This window comes from Eurosta solidaginis, chromosome 4 (genome assembly GCF_040869045.1).
Source record: "Eurosta solidaginis isolate ZX-2024a chromosome 4, ASM4086904v1, whole genome shotgun sequence".
Classification (NCBI taxonomy): domain Eukaryota; kingdom Metazoa; phylum Arthropoda; class Insecta; order Diptera; family Tephritidae; genus Eurosta; species Eurosta solidaginis.
The window spans coordinates 236543435-236564274 of NC_090322.1; the positions used below are offsets into that span (position 1 = coordinate 236543435).

General features: G+C 38.7%; 1 protein-coding gene across 1 annotated transcript; it reads left to right on the forward strand.

Annotated features, from left to right (window-relative positions):
* The first annotated feature begins 187 nt into the window (after positions 1 to 187).
* tilB (touch insensitive larva B) lies at positions 188 to 13190 on the forward strand. Its single transcript, XM_067780539.1, has 5 exons — positions 188 to 1040; positions 1106 to 1952; positions 8403 to 8611; positions 8822 to 8861; positions 13062 to 13190. The coding sequence occupies exons 1-5, from the start codon at positions 1031 to 1033 to the stop codon at positions 13147 to 13149; spliced, it is 1194 nt and encodes a 397-aa protein (XP_067636640.1). The 5' UTR covers positions 188 to 1030; the 3' UTR covers positions 13150 to 13190.
* The last annotated feature ends 7650 nt before the right edge of the window (positions 13191 to 20840 follow it).

The window sequence follows — 20840 nt, forward strand, 5'->3', positions numbered from 1 at the left end:
AGTACTTTTTTTACAGTCATGCAATCACAACGGAATTTTTGAATGGAAAACATGAAATCGCATTCAAACTTGGCTTATATATTTGAAATCAATATATTTGTAAATATTTGTAAAATGAATCAGTCTTGATTTATAACTGTATTGATTGAATCATTTTACAGCTCTGATGTATATATATCAAAATTCTGATTTTGCATATACAATATTTATTGTTGTCGATATTTCGACCTCAGTTTGAAGTCATCTTCAGGAACATATGATTGTTGTCGATAAGCAATCCATTTAGGAGAAATCAAAAGAAGCCAGGAGAAAAGACGTAGGCAGAAGCGCGTGGCTGCAAAATTTCTAAAATCCAAATCCTACGACGTTAGACTCACAAAGTTGCTTTTATCTCTAAAAGGACAAGATGCCTTCTGGCGTCACATGCTTATAATTAAGGTTTCGTCAGTAACGTAGATATAGGAAGTGCAAGCTGCAGGAAGCAACGGTTGAACACGTCCAGTGTTCATGACCTGCGCTCGCGAGATCAAGGTCCCAGCTATTAGGAGCGGCAGAGTTGCCAGATCTCGAGGCAGCAATTAAGCTAGGTCCAGGAAAATTTCTAGTATTTGCAAAAGAGGACGGGGTTATTCTATAACATAAGTCCTGGTGCCTAATTGGGGGTTTTCCGTTTGGTCGTCAAATAAATTCTAATAACACTATGAACACATTTGGTCTTTGTGAGTCCTTTATTGACCGACCAGTTCAACCTAATCAAACCCAGCTTCAAAAAAAGTTGTTAAACTCATACAATTTTGAAACATTTTTACATTAATTCTGAGCTAGAAAAATAACATGCAGTTCTGCAAGTAGGGAAAGTATTTTTAATCGAATCGGGAACCTACACATTTTGTAAATAAAGTTTGTGGTTGTCAAGGTACCGGAAACTCGAATATAAATAAATAAACGTTTGTTTAATTAACAAATAATTGGACAACTTCAAATAAATAAATAAATATTCTAGGCAAAGCAAAAGCTACACCGCAGAAGCATGGTAAAGAGTAAGTTTCCAAAAGATTTTTTAACCAACCGCACAGAATATTAATTGGAAAACTAAACCTTCTAGTAACTGAAGATTTGGTGCGCAAAAAATCCGAGCACAACGAGCGTCTCATATCCACATTGGAAGAACTGTCCCTGCACCAAGAGGACATAGAACGTATTGAACATTTCCAAAATTGGTGTCGGGATTTAAAAATCTTATTACTGCAATCGAATCTTATTTCGAAAATTGAAAATTTGCATAAACTAAAAAAATTAGAATACCTGAACTTGGCCATCAACAATATTGAGCGTGTAGAAAATTTAGAGCAGCTCGAGTCGCTAAATAAATTAGATTTAACATTAAATTTCATTGGTGAATTAACTTCAATCGAAACGCTTAAAGGAAACTACAATCTACGCGAACTAATCCTAATCGGCAATCCCTGCTGCGACTATTCACATTATCGGGATTATGTTATTGCTACCTTACCGCAACTAAGCACATTGGATTGTGAAGAGATCAAAATCACACAAAAATTTTTAGCACAAAAATCATTGAATTCTTTTCGTGCTGTTATTGTTCAACAACAAACAAAATATTTTATTGAGCGCGATGAGCAAAAAATGCGAGTTGCAGAGCATAAGGAACAACTTCAAGCTGAAATGGCTGAAATTAATGATGAAGATGCCCGTTTAAAAAAGTTTTGGGACACTAAGAGTGAACATTGCCCCGAGACACGTATGGATATTGCTAAATATCATAGATTGGGACACGAGAAGAGAAACCCACAGCAGGAGGATCATAAAGTACGTAGAGTCCCTAAACTTTTTGCACCTAGTGGAAGTCCATATAATTTAAATCAAGCAAAATTACCATTCAACTTGAAGGATGAGTATAATGAGTACATATTGGAGCTGGGAGTTTACAAGTAGGTATCCCTTACCATTACGTCGAGTTTTTCAATGCCCGAAGACATGCATACAAGGAACTATGGTTACAGTTTCAAGTAGAGCTTACGATTTCTTCTCGAACACAAGCGAGATTTTCTCAAAGTCCTCGTAAATCTCGGGAGCTTCTCGACATTCTTACTTAATCGCTGTATGGACAGTATTTATATACTTGTTTTTTTTTTTACTTGTGACTTTTTTGTTGATTATATTGCTTCATTAACATTTAACTCAAAACATATTTATTATACATATAATTTAGTTCGCAATGTTTTATTTTCCAACAAGACATCAAGAACACGGCTTCTCGAATCTCGAATTACTCGTAATACGTGCGATCTACTCGACTTTCAATTCAGTCACTGCATTGGCAATATTCTATACATTTCGAGGGTTTTTACTTGTGGTTTTGCGGACATTTTGGTTTGTGCTCCAAAAGAAATCGTAAGTAAGCTCTATATAAAACAGCAATGAATCGATTAAGTTGAATGTCGAGAAGCTCGCGAGTCTTACGAGTAATTCGAGAATCTCACGAGCCTTACGAGTAATTCGAGATTCGAGAATCTCGCGAGCCCTACGAGTAATTTGAGATTCGAGAATCTCGCGAGAAGGTGAGACTAGCGAGAAATCTTTTCTCGAACATGGTCGAGAAATCGTAAGCTCTCGTTTCAAGCCTTGAAACGCCGTGCTAGTCCCTTAACCCCTTTAGCTTGAATATTCTAAGCTTAAGGGCCAATTAATGGTGACTTATCCATAACCAGATAACACAGCTGATCGAACCAACCTTATGGAAATCAATGTAAACGATTAATGGTGCCATACCATAACGCCATACCATACCATAGCCAACCAATTGGTTTTTGGTTTCTCGCCATATCCATAACCTAAAAATATTTGAGTTGGTGAATATAATAACTTTTTGTAGATTTTATTCAATGTTTTGGATACGTTATGACTTAGAAACTTATTTTTTGTTGAATATGTTTGTAATTTTTTGCGTTTTCTTCATTTTTATGAAATTTTAACGATTTTTAGGTTAAGGCACCATTAATCGATCACATTGGAGATGGTTATGGATATGGGTTTGGTTACGACTATGGCGTTAGGGTTAAGGAAGTTTAATTAACCCTTTAAACTCAGTTTCTCTAAGGAGAATGACAATTTATGGGTTCAGTGTATCAAATTTCCGGTTATGCTCAAATGCTCAACTCCTAAAGTTTCCACTAAATATCTTATGATGCAATAACGTTTATAGTGGTGTGTGAATCCTAAGACTGATGAAGAATTCTTGTACAAGATATCTAGAAATAATTCCATACAGTAAGTTGTCGTAAAGCTCAACGTGGAGGAGGGAGTGAAGAAGGCCTTGACGGCATTTTATGTATGCAAAAGAATGCCGGGATGACCGTCTATCTCTCTCTTTCTCATTGCATATTGAAAGCGATTGCTACCCGAAAGAAATGAAGCTAGTAAAATCCACAAATCAGGTTTGTTGTTCTTGAATTAACAGTGGTTCAATAAAATTGATCACTTTATGGTTAGTTCAACCGGTTTTTTGTCAGAGGAACAAATTTGTTTGGTCAAATCAACAGAAGAAACACTTTGGTTCCCAGTTGACAATATTCTGCAAAATTTACAGATTATTAATCAAATCTCTGTAATGCCAACAGCCACTGTTATATTTTAACAGTTTTGGATAAAAATTTACAAAAATATCGGTTGAATTGACTCGAAACTCGATTGATTTTAGCAGTTTTTTCTATCAGTCCTATCCTAAAAAATATAGTCCTTGTTTGGTAGACATTCATAAAAGAACGTATATCTAAAATCAAAAAGGGAAAAGCAGGCTATCAACGCTTAGCATTACAGGAGCTCTTAAAACAACTAGACGGCTGCACTGTATGCCATTCTGCACATTCCGCCTGGAAGAGTATTAGCCGTGACTAAAAAAGTAGAAACTCTGGAGGAAAATAGCTTAAACCGCAGCCGCGTCAATTTTTCCATTGACAGCCAAGCAGCAACTAAGGCTATATTATCTCTCATAGCACAACATCTAACAATTTGTTAGAGTGCAAGCAATCGCTGGAAAGAATCAAGATAGGGAGAAATATACATCTATATTGGGTCCCTGGGCATATGGGTATGGATGTAAATGAAAAAGCGAATAAGCTAGCTAAATGGTGCATCCCGAGGCGAGAGTTGACCGATCAAACAGGAAAAGCGTGGAACCACACTGAAAGAAATGGTGCTAGTAAAATCAACAAAACGGTTCTGTTGTTCTTGACTTGCTGGAGGTTCGGGGAAATTGATCGAATTATGGTTAATTCGACCGAGTTCTTTGTCAAGCGAACAAGTTAGTTTTGTCATTTCAACAGAAGAGAAATTGTCGCTCTTAAGTTAACAAATTTCTGTAAAACTGACGGATTCCTAATCAATCTAACTGATTTTTTGTTAACACAACTGATCTCACTGGTAACTTCAACAGCGATCAACAGTCAATACATGAGCAAATTTCAAAAAGAATTTTACGCTCACTGCGCTCTCTACTTTGTACTTATGTGTGCTGTGTACTATATGTATGCACATATTTACGTATGTACATATATGGCGGCCGCCGTGGTGTGATGGTAGCGTGCTCCGCCTACCACACCGAAGACTCTTGGTTCACACCCCGGGCAAAGCAACATAAAAATTTTAGAAATAAGGGTTTTCAATTAAAATAATATTTTCCTAAGCGGGGTCGCCCCTCGGCACTGTTCGGCAAGCACTCCGAGTGTATTTCTACCATGAAAAGATCTCACTGAAAACTCATCTGCCTTGCAAATGCCGCAACATAGGTACTTTCGTACAAAGCTGTCGCAACAACTTTTTTTGTTCATTTGACTACTAAAACGGTCAATTACGAATCAACGATTTGTGCGCAGTTGATTCAACATCTTGTTGCGATGGATAAAAATTGACAGACATTTGGGTTGAATTGACCCGTATTTCGGTTGATTTTAACAGTCTTTTTCTTTCAGTGCAAGCGCGCAGCTGCAAAGTGTCGAAGATCATGTGCAGGTCTGACAGCCTAAGATGAACAAAGTTAGACTTACATAGTGAGAGGGGACTGTAGGCTCATAATGGGTATTCTGACTGCACACCACCTTCTGGCGTCACATGATTTAAGCGTGGCGAATCCTGTATCACTAACAGCCGAGGTTCTGGTGACCCCGAACTTCTGATAGATCTAGGGGGTGGGAAGGCGGGATGGCCTAGAAGGTTTCATGTGGTCATACCAAATCGTCACTCTAGAATGTGTTTGTACGATATGGGTATCAAATGAAAGGTGTTAATGGGTATTTTAAAAGGGAGTGGGCCTTAGTTCTATAGGTGGACGCCTTTTCGAGATATCGCCATAAAGGTGGACCAGGGGTGACTAGAATGCGTTTGTACGATATGGGTATCAAATGAAAGGTGTTAATGATTATTTAAAACGTAGTGGGCCTTAGTTCTATAGGTGGACGCCTTTTCGAGATATCGCCATAAGGTTGGACCAGAGGTGACTCTAGAATGTGTTTGTACGATGTATCAAATTAAAGGTATTAATGAGGCTTTTAAAAGGGAGTGGCCCTTAGTTGTATATGTGAAGGCGTTTTCGAGATATCGATGAAAATGTGGACCAGGGTGACCCAGAACATCATCTGTCGGGTACCGCTAATTTATTTATATATGTAATACCACGAACAGTATTCCGGCCAAAATTCCAAGGGCTTTGATTTCGCCTGCTTCTTCTTCTACTTAATATGGTAGGTATCACACCCATTTTACAAAGTTTTTTCTAAAGTTATATTTTGCGTCAATAAACCAATTCAATTACCATGTTTCATCTCTTTTTTCATATTTGGTATAGAATCATGGAATTTTTTTCATTTTTCGTAATTTTCGATATCGGAAAAGTGGGCGTGGTCATAGTCGGATTTCGGCCATTTTTTATACCAAGATAAAGCGAGTTCAGATAAGTACGTGAACTAAGTTTAGTAAAGATATATCGATTTTTGTTCAAGTTATCGTGTTAACGGCCGAGCGGAAGGACATATGGTCGACTGTGTATAAAAAATGGGCGTGGCTTCAACCGATTTTGCCCATTTTCACAGAAAACAGTTATCGTCATAGAATCTAAGCCCCTACCAAATTTCACAAGGATTGGTAAATTTTTGTTCGACTTATGGCTTTAAAAGTATTCTAGACGAATTAAATGAAAAAGGGCGGAGCCACGCCCATTTTGAAATTTTCTTTTATTTTTGTATTTTGTTGCACCATATCATTACTGGAGTTGAATGTTGACATAATTTACTTGCATATATACTGTAAAGATATTAAATTTTTTGTTAAAATTTGACTTAAAAAAATTTTTTTTAAAAGGGCGTGTTCGTCATCCGATTTTGCTAATTTTTATTTAGCACACATATAGTAATAGGAGTAACGTGCCTGCCAAATTTCATCATGATATCTTCAGCGACTGCCAAATTACAGCTTGCAAAACTTTTAGATTACCTTCTTTTAAAAGTGGGCGGTACCACTCCCATTGTCCAAAATTTTACTAGTTTTCTATTTTGCGTCATAAGGTCAACGCACCTACCAAGTTTCATCGCTTTATCCGTCTTTGGTAATGAATTATCGCACTTTTTCGGTTTTTCGAAATTTTCGATATCGAAAAAGTGGGCGTGGTTGTAGTCCGATTTCGTTCATTTTAAATAGCGATCTGAGATGAGCGCCCAGGAACCTACATGCCAAATTTCATCAAGATACCTCAAAATTTACTCAATTTATCGTGTTTACGGACGGACGGACGGACATGGCTAAATGAATTTCTTTTTTCGCCCAGATCATTTTGATATATAGAAGTCTATATCTATCTCGATTACTTTATGCCGTTACGGATTACCGTTATTCGAACAAAGTTAATATACTCTGTGAGCTCTGCTCAGCTGAGTATAAAAACACAACAGTAAACTGAGAGGTTTCCAATTAAGACAAAAAACTGTTACAACCGTTAAATGGTTTAAAATTTGGGCGCAAATTTCTAACCGTGTACTCAAGCACCTGCATACGCAGGACTAGCAGGGATGGAGCTACAAAGCAACTCGCTTCTGTGAGCGAGATCAAATGGCATCACTTGAGTGATTCAATCCTCCAGTAGTGGAAGGCAACTATTCGCCATTTTCACATAAGAAAGGTTATCACGATGATTCTGAGAAATGTTTTTTTTTTTACATAGCAAAAAGGGTGGGTTTCATAGGACTAGATTAATTTGAAGGTACTTGAAGATACCCTGCAAAAATCGCGAGTACTCCATGCGTGCATGTATGGAGTACTCGCTATGGACCAACCGAGTGCTCCAAAATTAACCACAATTCATACAAAAAATATGGTCCAATTAACATTGCGATGTCCTAGGACTGGACCATATACTCCAGCTCCGCATTACATCAGAGTAATCCATGGAGTACCCACAGACCAATAAACATCGAGTAGTGATTACAATCGTTAAAAACGAGCAATGATCGGCTTACAATATGTTCGTGTAGAAACATGAGTTGGTCCATTGCTGCATTACAGTGGACTACAGTGGTAAGTACTCCAGTGGACCACATGATCCAAAGATTTTTGCAGGGTAATGGCGACTCTCAACTTAGCACTTTTGCAAATCTTGTATGTAAACGGCTATCCGAACATTGAGAAACTGCTGGGGCCGAATCGTTACATACGATCCGTGATCGAATGCCGTTTTTTAAATCACTTTAAGCTCTGAAATGGTGCATTGGATTAATGAAATATGTGAACTAGCGACAAGGCGTACTCACAAAATCGATAATATATGTGACCCGGCCTATGAAAAGGTGGCTTATGACTCAATAAAGAAATTGCGAGAAACAGCTGTTAAAGGTAAACAATGCATTTCTTCAGTTTCTTAGAAGTTTTTCTTTTGCATTATGAACAGTCATGCCCAAAAGGCAAAGCACAAACCAGTTTCTGACGGATATTTTGGCTCCATTGCCATCGAAAAAAATGCTATCAAAAAAATCTGAGGATGCTTCACCAGCCACGAAAGTGGCATCGAAGGAACCAAAGGCTTCATCGTCTTTAATTTGTGCTCTTCTTTCTCTACATTTTTAGTACACTTCTAAGCAAGTTAGGACTTTCTAGTTTTCACCACGTGAAAGAACGTCTGAAAAACTATCGAAACCAGAAAAAAGTGGAAACATTTTTTTTTAATCATAAGCCACCTTTTCATATACCTGGTCACATATTACTATGTTTTTAAATAGTTGGATAGCCTTATTTTTATCGCTTGTGTGAAATCCGTTTTCGATACGTGATCGTATGTTACGATTCCATAGCTGTCTTTTAAAGAAATGATAATTCACTGTAGCGGGGTCTGTTTCCAGGTATTTAGATACATCACAGCTCAAAGTAGATGTCGAATCGAATTACGTTCGTGTTTCCGTGAAGGGAAAAATATTTCAAATGGCTTTGATGGATGAGATTAATTTAACGGAAGCTAGCGTACAACGCTCCCAAATCACTGGTTATTTGGTTATAAAAATGCCAAAACTACACGTAAACCAATTGCTCATAGTGAGGTCCAAAAATCAAGGTAAAGATATTAAACTTTCATGATATCTAAACATATATCCAATCAGGCCATTTTTTTTAACTGGAGTTTAAATTCGCACTATAGTAGAAAACAATTTTTCTGAAAAAAGCGGTATTCGATATTCGTTTATACCAAAAGGATGTCATCATCGTTTAAGTTTTTCAACGGAATTAAGGACCTTGTCTTAATGTAAATACCTGTTTTTTTCAGGTCATAATGCAAATCATGCGTATGTTAAGGAGCAAAAAAGGTAAGTCGACGTCAGATAGAACTTTACTCACAACTTTTACTTTGCCAGAAATTTCGTGAATGTTAACAGAATGGATTTGGCGCAAACACGTAATGAAAACCTAGGCAACTTCTAACTTTTTTCATATGTCAAGTAGTTTCTAGCTCTCAAGAGAACTTATACGCTTTTTGCTACTTTTTTCTAGAAGAAGTGCACAGTACTGTAGTTCACTAACTTTTCTGGGATAGTCACCATATTTATATAACGATTTGATAATTGTAACGATTTCGAATGGATATTATTTAATATAGATTAGCTATCGAAGCCGATAATTAAGTATATCTTATTTTTTTCAACGGCATTGAACATGAAGCTCCCATTTAATCTCAATTAAATTGTCACTATAGCACAGTCGTTTTCCCAAGAAAAAGTCGCTAGTTAAAACTTCGACAAAGCCAATCGTTAAAAGTTAAAAAGAATTCGCCTACAGCTGTTGTCGCTGCCCATTTGACAGTTAGCAATTTATCTTGGCCTGTTGATGTGGTTAAGCTGTCAAGGAAGTTGGTAAAACTTATTTACTAACTTTAGTACACAAATTATTGTTCTTTTGAAGCCTAATTTGTGTGTTTTTTTTGAAAAAAGTGGCATTTGAGTTTGTCACGGAACGCAATTGCAAATAGTGCAAGAGTGGTGAACCTCCCTGCTGCCTTGCTACTGGACGCAGATACAATATTAACATAGAGACATTGCAGGGACGAAAAATAGTGTGAAGCAAGCTTTAAAAAACCTCTAGTAGGTCACATTCATGTCATGTCTCTCCATTCACCACTTACCACAGCAGAATTTGTTAACTACCACTGTCTGTATTTGTTATTTAATAATTATTTGTACATTTTTTATTCAGCTAATGTGTTCAGAATTTTAACTTTTACTCCCTAAAACTCGAATCGGTGTATTTCTGGTCTTAAATTATGTTAAAAATTGTGTTAAAGTTTTTGGTGTGGTGGAAGTGACCTACTAGAATTTTGTTACGCTCCGCTGCTTTCCACTGAAGTTCGCGCATGCAACATCTTTATCTTCAAAAATTTTTGTGGACGCGTATACGTTTACGTTTGCGCGTAAAAAAACGATTATCCTCGCTTAGATAATGCTTAGAAGACCCATCTAGCGGCAACTAGCTACAGAACATGTTGTACCGAAAAGCGCAGACACAAACCTCTGGTGGCCATATTGTATAACATATAGCTGAATCCGTGGCGATGAATAGTGGACACACAACATTTGTAGAGGTGAAACATAGACACATATTTTAGTTGCATCTGAGTATAATGCGTATTGAAATTTAGGAGTACTAATTTTATGCGCAGCAATTTCAGAAGTGTACCTAGATAAAGTTTAGCGCTTAGCAGTCCATATAAAGTTTACGCGTAAAAAACACAGCTAATCATCCCAATTCTAAATATTCCTTCGGAATTTTGTTCTCGCGCATTTTTTTATTCCCGCGGAAAAATTCCTCCAATTCTTTTCTCCTAGGGAGAACAATAATTGGGGAATAGCAATTTTGAATTTTCGAAGTCAGCCGTTTTGTCAATTGAAATTTCATTGGGCATATGTTATTTTGTTTAAAAAATTTAAAAGTTTAATTATTGTTGAAAATTTGTTTGAAATTAAGAAATAAAATATAAACAATGCACAGTATTGCATTTCATGTGGTATTCACTAAAATGAGTAATGAATTGGTGCCACAGCAACATCAACAGAGGAGCATAAAAAGAAGAATACGGCGGGATGACACAAATCCGCCGGATTTGCCTGCTTCCATTCAGCAAAGCAATTTTCTGGCGACTAAGTCGAGTGAAATTCGTCTTTCGTCATATGTCAAAATCTATTTAAGCATTCTTAAAAAATCCTTGCGCAATTTCTGATGGCTGCATATACCAAGAGCTCTTCCGTTGCTTATGATATACTTTTCAACTTAAAATAAAGAATATTGTGGTACAATGTACATATTTGTACAAATAAGTGCTCTTTCTTAAAAGAACCAATTTCCTTTAACTATTTTGATGCATTCCCTTTAATTTAAAAAGTGAAAAAACTCCTAAGAAATGGTAGAGAAATCTCCCTCTCACTCACATTCATAATACCTACTTTTCTCCCATAACGGATTTCCGCTTTTTCGAACATTGTTCAGAATAGGAAGAAAGGGAGAAGTGAAAAAACTCGCAATGAACTTTTATTTAGAATACGAGGAATGGGAGAAGGGAGAAAACCCGCAAGGAATTTTTGTTTAGAATTGGGCTGAATATCAAAAATACCTAGCATTGCTGTAACCTGCACAAAATTTGTGGCGGAAACAAATGATTTTTTTTTTAATTTTTCTATGACCCTTTCGTAAATTTTGACCTTTCACTAAGAAAGTACCACACAGCTGATTGCTTCTTCTTGATTATTTTCCATACAGCGCCTTGTACTTTAATATGCCAGTTAATCAAAAGGAATACATATTTTCTTTTCACTTGACATTCTTCTGCACGGCGAATTGGTCGATTGGTATGGATTCTCCTTGGATACCACTTCTTCTCAAATTTAATAAATAATTAATAAGTGTTGCAAGGCGAATTCAGTACCAGGAGTTGTTATCCCAACAGCTGATTGCTTCTTCTTGATTATTTTCCATACAGAGCCTTGTACTTTAATGTCAGTTAATCAAAATGAATTAAAATTTTCTTTTGATTTGACATTCTTCTGCACGGCGAATTGGTTGAATTCGCTTTGCAACCACCTGATATGGATTCTCCTTGGATACCACTTCTTCTCAAATTGAATAAATAATTAATAAGTGTTGCAAGTCGAATTCAGTACCAGGTCAAGGCGAATTCAGTACCAGGAGTTGTTATCCCAACAGCTGATTGCTTCTTGATTATTTTCCATACAGTGCCTTGTACTTTAATATGTCAGTTAATCAAAATGAATTAAAATTTTCTTTTGACTTGACATTCTTCTGCACGGCGAATTGGTTGAATTCGCTTTGCCACCACCTGGTATGGATTCTCCTTGGATACCACTTTTCCTCCAATTGAATAAATAATAAGTGTTGCAAGGCGAATTCAGTACGAGGTGTTGTTATCCCAACTGCTGATTGCTTCTTCTTGATAATTTTCCATAGAAAGTCTTGTACAACAATATGTCAGTTAATAGAAATCTATGAACATTTTTTTGACTTGACATTGTTCGGCACGGCGACTTGGTATAGATTCGCTTTGATACCAGGTTTTGTTATCCCAACAGCTGATTGCTTCTTCTTGATTATTTTCCATACAGCACCATATACTTTAATATGTCAGTTAATCAAAATCAATTACAACTCCGACACATAAGCAGTTTTTCATATAGATGAGTTTAACACAAGCTTATGCGTTATGAATAGATGGCACGTATTTTTATTGACAACGGTAGAATGAGCGACACTGGCGCCATCTGATATTGAAAAGTAGCCATCTCCCAAATTTTGTTCCAAGCAAAGCATAAGAAGAAGAATTTGACAGTTGCTTTGGCTAAGGGTGTTGGCACACTTTGCAAGTGAAATTATTTTTCCCACTGGCTGGTAATTTTCTAACATTTTTCGCAATTAAAAACTGCAATATAACAATCGACCACCACGCAAAATATGTTAGCTTCGCAAAATTTTGTATATGAATGGGCAAGGCGTAATAAACTTCAATTGCCACGTCTGAAGTTCCTTCATATTTACAAACGCAACATCTTGGTTGATTGTGGCGGTGTTATTGGAATGCATCAAGGCGAATTCAGTAGAGGTGGTGTTATCCCAACAGCTGATTGCTTCTTCTTGATAATTTTCCACACAAAGCCTTGTACAACAAAATGTCAGTTAATCGAAATCTATGAAAATTTTCTTTTGACTTGACATTCTTCTTGATTGAATTCGCTTTGCCACCACCTGCTATAAATTCGCCTTGGGAATGCATAAGCTTGTGTTAAACGCATCTATATGAAAAATGTCATTGTGTCACCGCCTTTAAAATTTGAGTTCGCTTTGCCACCACCTGGTATGGATTCGCCTTGAAGTGTTGTTTAAACCAATTTGTGAATCACTCAACCGACAAAGCAGCCAATAACAGGAAGCGTGAGCTTTCTTGAGCGGTGGTCACTACTTGACCAACTAAATTTGGAGTTTTCACTTCCGTTTCTTTACTTAAACAGGAAATGTAATCTAAAAGGAACAGTGGATATAAAAAACATTTGTATCACAAATGAAGCTTCGGATGATGTACCTGAGTTAATTGATTGATAATCTAATCAACATTTCTCCTTATTAAATAAAGAAAATACTGTTATAAAATCGTTTCATAAATAAAAATCGCATTTGTTTTATTTCTTGGAAGGGTAATTAGTACAAGTTTTCTGTGTTTTGTTTTGTTATGTTAATGTGTTTTTTTTACTTGAATTTATGTATGTATGTATGTTTTCACGTGGATTCTCTTACAATATAGCGATTATTTGTTCGTACAACTACGATTTTATTACATATTTTGAAATTTTGTGTTTTTCGCAGTTGGGCGCATTTTATGTTATTTTGTATATTTTTAATTCAGTGACGATTTGAAAAACTTATATGTTTTTATTTTACAAAATGCAGTATGTATGTATTTATACGAAGATTTATACCTAATGTTGTACAATCATGAACCAATAGACGTATCCCGCATTAAAAAATGAGAGCAAAAAATCATAGTTGGCTGTGAAATAAATTTTCTCGGCGTGACGTCACGCTTTTGACAATATGTTTTATTGCTGACTCAGTGTTCAGACTTTATTCCAATCGGAATATTTTGTTCCGCTTTGTCCTACAACATTTTTTTTATCTCAAAGGAAGGTTTATTTGGGTCGAGTTGAAAACTAAATAGTATTACTGCCTAATATATTTTGGTTGAAGTTTTTATTGTATACGTATGAAAAGCTGATTGTTTACAAGTGACAATTGGATGAAATGACGTGAATTCATTGTTTGTGTCTTAAGACATGTTTCTTCACATTTCACTTACAGTTTTTGTAGTTTTTTCGTACGGAATGAGAAAAGAAGGAGTAAAATGTAAGCAACAAATGTGTCCGGGCGCGATCTGTAAATCCTGCCAAAATTCAACCTACATCACTTCTTGAAGTTTTATATAAAAATGAAGTACGTTGAGTCAGTGAGGTCAGCTAACCCTGTATTGCGATAACAGTCGCCAATTGGGGGCACCAAGCGAGGTCAAATCTTCCTCCAACGGTCTCTCCCAACTCAGTGAAAGTTTTCTCTTTCCTCTGTTTACAAATTGCCGGAGCGTATTAGTTCATCCGCATAATATGCCCTAGCTAGCGATACCTTTGGATTTTCGATCGCTGCACTATTGTCATGTCTGCGTAAAGCTCATATAGCTCATCATTTTACCTCCTTCGATACTCGCCGTCGACATCACGGATAGGATTATAAACATTCCGGAGAACTTTTATCTCGAATACTCCAAGAGCCATCTTATCTTCTCTCGACACCTTCCATGATTCCGAGCCATACATCAGGACAGGTATGATGAGTGACTTGTAGAGCGAAAATTTTGATTGTCGAGAGAGGACTTTACTTTTCAATTGTCTAAAGAAATTGGAAATTGAAATTCCAAATTATGCCGCAGGATCAGAGGTTATGGAATTGGTCAGCTCTCCTAGCATAGCACCAGAAGGCAATCCTTTTTCGCCAACATCGTAATTTAGTTTGGATGCAAAAATACTTATGTTATTTAGCATTTGCGTCAATAAAGAAACTAATATGATTTTTTTTAATAAATTTTATGTTTTATTTTGAGTGGCTTTGGAAAGTACTCTCACGTATGTACTCTATGGAATACTCACAAACAAAGCGAGGGTGGGATCACCTACTCCTGTCCTAAGACATCGCAATGTTAATTGCAGCACATTTTTTGTATACTCATAAAGGAGTATTCCTTACACTATTTATGGAGTACTCGCGTTTTTTGAAGGGTGCCGAACTTGTCAGAATAAGGGAAAACGTCAACGGGATGAGAACACCTGAATATTCATTTCATCATAAAAAAAATAAAATCAGCCTGATGTTCCATTTTCTTCATGTTGGAGTAATCTAACAATACTCCTTTGCAATGCGTTTGCGGACCACCATCAGCCGTTCATTGCCCGTTTTTTAACGACAGTGATCACGACACGATGACGATCGAACAGAGTTGCCAAAAGTAAAATATTGCATGCAAATAACTAATAATAAAATTTTACTTTGACAACTCTGATAAAATGCAACAGCGCACTGGTTTTATGTATACATATTATATTAGTTTCTTTATTCACGTATGCGTATGCGTATTATATTAGTTTCTTTATTCACGCAAATGCTAAATAACATTAGAATATTCGCAGTATAAAATATAAAAGTTGTATTGCCCCTCTTCATTTACTTTCATTTTAAATTAAATTCACTTCGATAATTCTTTCCGACACAATTCCTCTTTAGTACTTTGGCATATGATCCTCTGTGGGTGCTCCATGGAGTACTACAGTGAAAGTACCTTGGAAAGTACTCTCACGTATGTACTCTATGGAATACTCAAAAACAAAGCGAGAGTGGGATCACCTACTCCTCTCCTAGGACATCGCAATGTTAATTGGAGCACATTTTTTGTATGAATATAGATTAGATTTGGAGCAGTCCTATACTCCCAAAGGAGTCTTCCTTACATTATTTATAGAGTACTCGCGTTTTTGAAGGGAATTTGACATGCAAATGCAAAAACAATGTGAACCATATGGATCATTTGGAACGCGAGGATGTGTTGGTTATATTTTGCGTTTGCCATCTACTTTTGACAATCCCTATACCATTGAAATGAAAAAATAAAATCAGCCTGATGAGATGAGCCAACCATATAATTAAGCCATCGACAAAACTTTGTTTGATGTTGAAAACACTGGCTGCGTTCCAGATCCCGATGAAAATTTAACATGCAAATGCAACAACAACGTTGTGATCCTTATATACATATATTTGGATCAATTTCGGATCCACAGGGTGGCTATGCTAAGGACTGTCATTTCAGTGTGACCCCATTTAATTTGTTTTGTCCCTCCCACAAATTGTCATCCTCCCAGCAGCTCCTTGCAGCAGGACTGCTACATATTCTCTTACTACGGGAAGGTATCGAACCCAATCCGGGTCCGTCTCCTGACCCCGGTCAGGTTTTGCTGCATTTGCCAGAAAAGAATCTTTTTAGGACGGTCATACTCTGTTCAGTGTGTCTCGTGCAAGGGATGGTTGCATCGGACAGGTTGTTCTGGGTTTGATCCCAAAACCCGACGTCCACGTAACTTTTATAAATCTTTTGTGGCTCCTTGCTGCTCACGCCCAAGGGCGTCCCGTAGTCTACGCCTAAGTGCCCCTCCACTACCTTCCAGCAGCCTCGCTGCTCAGCAAGCCACAACAAGTACCCGCTGCTGATCGCGCCCCACGGCGCCAACAACTCAAACAGCTGATACCACTCATAACTACTACCTTCGTAGTAGAGCTGGTAGCAATGCTGAGCATCAGCCCCTGCCCCCGTCTTCTTCTCCCCCCCTCTTTTCTGGCAGCAATCGTGCAGGTCGGGGAAACAGACTCTTAGTCCCTCCCTCCGTTTGCACCGTCTGCCAGCACAGAATATATAGGTTTGCGACATCCGCTCAATGCAGCTCCTGCCTTGGTGATGCCACTTTCCTAGATGTTCTGGTATCCGCGACGGCAACCCCTCGACGGGTTTCATCGCGCCATGTTGCCAGGTCGCAAACCCAAATCATCCGGGTACCCCAATGCTTGCCCAAGGGCGCCCAGTCCCAAGGCCACAACAGCAATTGCGTCCTGGCCTTCCACAACCTAGGCGTAGTCACCCGTCACTTACCCCTAGAGTGGCGGCGTCACCCCTCATGCACTTCCGAATTCTGCAGTTAAACTGTAATGGACTAACTGGGAAGATTACGTAGATAGTCGATTTCATGAAGCGGCACAACATCCGCATTGCTGCGATTCAAGAGACTAAACTCACAGCAAGATCTGCATTGCAGACCTGCTCTGGGTATAATGTCCACAGGAAGGACCGCGAGAGCGGAAATGGAGGCGGCCTCGCGTTTATTATACACCACTCTGTGCAATATCATATATTTGATCCTGGCATCGACCGCAGGGACAATGTCTTAGAACGTCAAGGCCTATCTGTCCGGTCAGGCGATGAAAATCTAGAAATCATTAACATCTACATCCCTCCTGTCACCTGTTGCCCCAGTGGATACCGCCCTAAAATCGAGGCCTTACTCACTGACAACAATCGCATTATCTTAGGCGATTTCAATGCCCATCACGACCTATGGCATTCAAACTTGCGGGCGGACAGTAGGGGTGAGATGTTGGCGGATCAAATAGAAGAAACGACGTTCTGCACAATAAACGGAGACACCCCCACACGTATGGCAGGAATCTGTCATAGCTCGCCAGATATCTCAATCGTGAGCACAGAACTCGTAAGCTGCGTCAACTGGCAGCCGATGGTAACGTTGGCATCCGACCACCTGCCCATACTTATTTCGTTCGAGCGTACCGCCGACTTCATCGTCACCGAAAAACGCACTTTCATAAACTTCAAAACAGGAAAGTGGGAAGAATATAAATCTGCAACAGACAGCAGCTTTGCTGCCCTCCCTATCCCGACTGATGCCCGCCAAGGGGAGCATGCCTTCCGTAAGGTCATTGAATCCGCCTCGGCACATTTCATTCCCGCCGGAAGAATTCCCGAAATCCGGCCCCACTTCCCGGCGGAGGCCGCGAGCTTAGCGAGGGAACGCGACCTTATAAGACAGCTAGATCCAGGCGACCCCCAAATAAGGGATATAAACCAACGCATCAGATTGCTTGTGGACGAACACAAGCGGGCGAAATGGGAAGAGCACCTAAGAGGTTGTAACCTCTCTACCGGTGTAGGTAAACTTTGGTCCACCGTAAAGTCCCTATCGAATCCGACTAAGCACAAAGACAAAGTTTCCATCGCCTTTGGCGATAAGGTGCTGTCGGATGCGGAAAAATGCGCGAGCGCTTTCTGCCGACAATATATAATGCATCCCACGGTCGACAAAGATAGACGGAGAGCCAATAGACACGCACATAAACACTATTTCAGCGCGTCAGCAATCACCATCACCGCTAGAGAGGTTGAGGACGCCATTGGTCGCGCTAAACCATCCAAAGCAGTGGGCCCAGACGGCATAGCCATGCCGATGCTTAAAAACCTAGGGAAAGAGGGTTTCAAATATTTAGCGCATGTCTTCAACCTGTCTCTCTCCACCTTTGCCATACTCGAGAAATGGAAAATGGCCAAGGTGGTCCCGCTACTAAAGCCTGGGAAACCAGCTAACGTAGGTGAGTCATATCGTCCGATATCTCTCCTATCGCCAGTGGCAAAGACGCTTGAAGCCATTTTGCTCCCTTATTTCCAAGCACATTTGCAGCTAGCCCCTCATCAGCATGGCTTCAGAAAACTTTATAGCACTACCTCCGCGCTAAATGTCATTAGCACCCAGATAAATTGCGGTTTGAATCAATACCCCCACCATAGAACAGTACTCGTAGCGCTAGACCTATCAAAAGCCTTTGATACGGTCAACCATGGCTCATTACTGCAAGACCTGGAAGGGTCTACCCTTCCCCCATGTCTTAAAAGGTGGACCGCAAATTATCTGGGTGGTCGGCAGGCATCGGTGCAATTCAGAAACGAAACATCAAAACCAAGGAGAATTAAACAAGGGGTGCCACAGGGTGGTGTCCTATCCCCACTTTTGTTTAATTTCTACATATCTAAGCTACCTTCACCACCGGAAGGAGTCACAATCGTTTCCTACGCCGATGACTGCACAATAATGGCCACAGGCCCAGGCCCAGAGATCGATGAGCTATGCAATAAAATAAACGGCTATCTCCCTGATCTCTCCAGTTTTTTCGCCTCGCGAAACCTGGCATTGTCACCGACTAAATCTTCCGCGACCTTATTTACAACATGGACGCCCCAAATGTCGACCATATTGAACATCCACGTCGATGGCACTACGCTACCGACTGTCCTACACCCCAAGATCTTGGGTGTGACGTTTGATCAGGATCTACATTTTGGTGCGCACGCAACCGCAGTTGTTCCGAGAATTCAGAGCCGTAATAAAATCCTCAAATCCCTTGCTGGCAGTACCTGGGGAAAAGATAAAGAAACGCTCATGACCACATACAAAGCAATTAGTCAGCCGATTACGTGCTACGCGTCACCCATATGGTCGCCAAGCCTAAAAACTACCCACTGGAAGAAACTACAGGCCTGCCAAAATACTGCTCTCAGAATCGCCACGGGCTGTCTTCTTATGTCCCCAGAACACCATCTCCCCATCAGGGAGAGAAATGAGATGCTGACCAAACAGTTTCTGTTGAATACCCAGAAACCTGGGCATCCCAACAGACATCTGATTGACGAACCAGCACCGCCTAGGGGCCTAAGGAGTCATCTCCGTAAGCATTTTGAGGAAATACGGCACCTAAGAACCCAGCCGTATGAAGCGAAAAAACACAAGCAGGTCCTTAGTGACCTCCATAGACAGGCGTCGGACCTTTATGTCGGGAATTGCCCGGTGAATCCAGTACTTGAAGAAAAATATCCAGAACTCGCGGAAGAGGAACGCATACTCCCCAGGGAAACGCGTGTCACTCTTGCTCAACTTCGTTCTGGATACTGTAACAGGTTAAACTCTTACCTATCCAGAATCAACCCCGACATACAAAATGTATGCCCCGCTTGCAATGTGTCCCCACATGACACCAACCATCTCTTTAATTGTAATGTGGAACCAACGCCTCTAACACCCATTTCCTTATGGTCCACCCCTGTTGAAACGGCAAGTTTCCTTGGACTCCCGTTAGAGGATATTGATGACAATTTGTGATCGGTCGCGGCTATTAGGTGGGGCGAGCATTGCTACAACAACAACAACAACAACAACCCCACTTTAATTCCGGTGAGGCAAAAAGGCACCAGCGTTCTGGCCCAAACCCATTACAATCCTTTTTTCGTATGATTTAAAGGTTTCTCTTATAAAGTGAGAATTTAATTTGGGGATAGACCAAGTAAAAAATTGTTTGTTTTCATTTCGTTCCACACTATTACGTATGTATATACATTAGGGTTAGTTTTTTTAACAACACCATACGACACAAATTGAACCACCCTAATACTCACTGTTGTTTATATAATCTTATTTAACTTTCATTTTCTTTTTTTGCTATACGCATAAAAATAATAGATTTTATCTATTTCTTGTGGTATTTTATTATTCTTATTAATTTTTTTGTTTTGTGGTTTTACTTTTGTTTGTTTGCTTTGTAAAAAATGTAAAGTAGGTCTGTATCTCTTTTAAAGTATTTGATATCTGAAGGCGTAAAAAATATTCGTTCGAAATTAGCTTTGAAATTGAGTTGTTGATTTTCTCATGTTTTTGTTTCTATTTTAAATGTTCTGTTATTTTGCTTTTATTTTTCTTTACGTTTATTTCTTAAATGCTAAGCTTGATTTTTTTTAGTTTTCCTTTAATTTTATACAAAATAAATATGTACTTATTACTGTCGGTGAATTTTAAAAAAACAATTTTTTTCAAAGAATTTTTTGTTATGTATATTAGGCCGTTTCAAAAAAATATTATAATTTCTTGAAAGCGGGGTCATACGATATTAAATTACTTAAAAACGTGTCGCTAGTTTTCAAGCCCATAACTGGGTTTTATGAACCTCACTAAACTGTCCTGTTAAGGTGTCTTTCACAATCTCTACCAAGTTAACCCTGTTATCTGGTTGATCTCAGGATAAATATGTCGCGAATAATAAAGACGTACACAAGTACATATGTATATAAACCGTTATAGGGAATC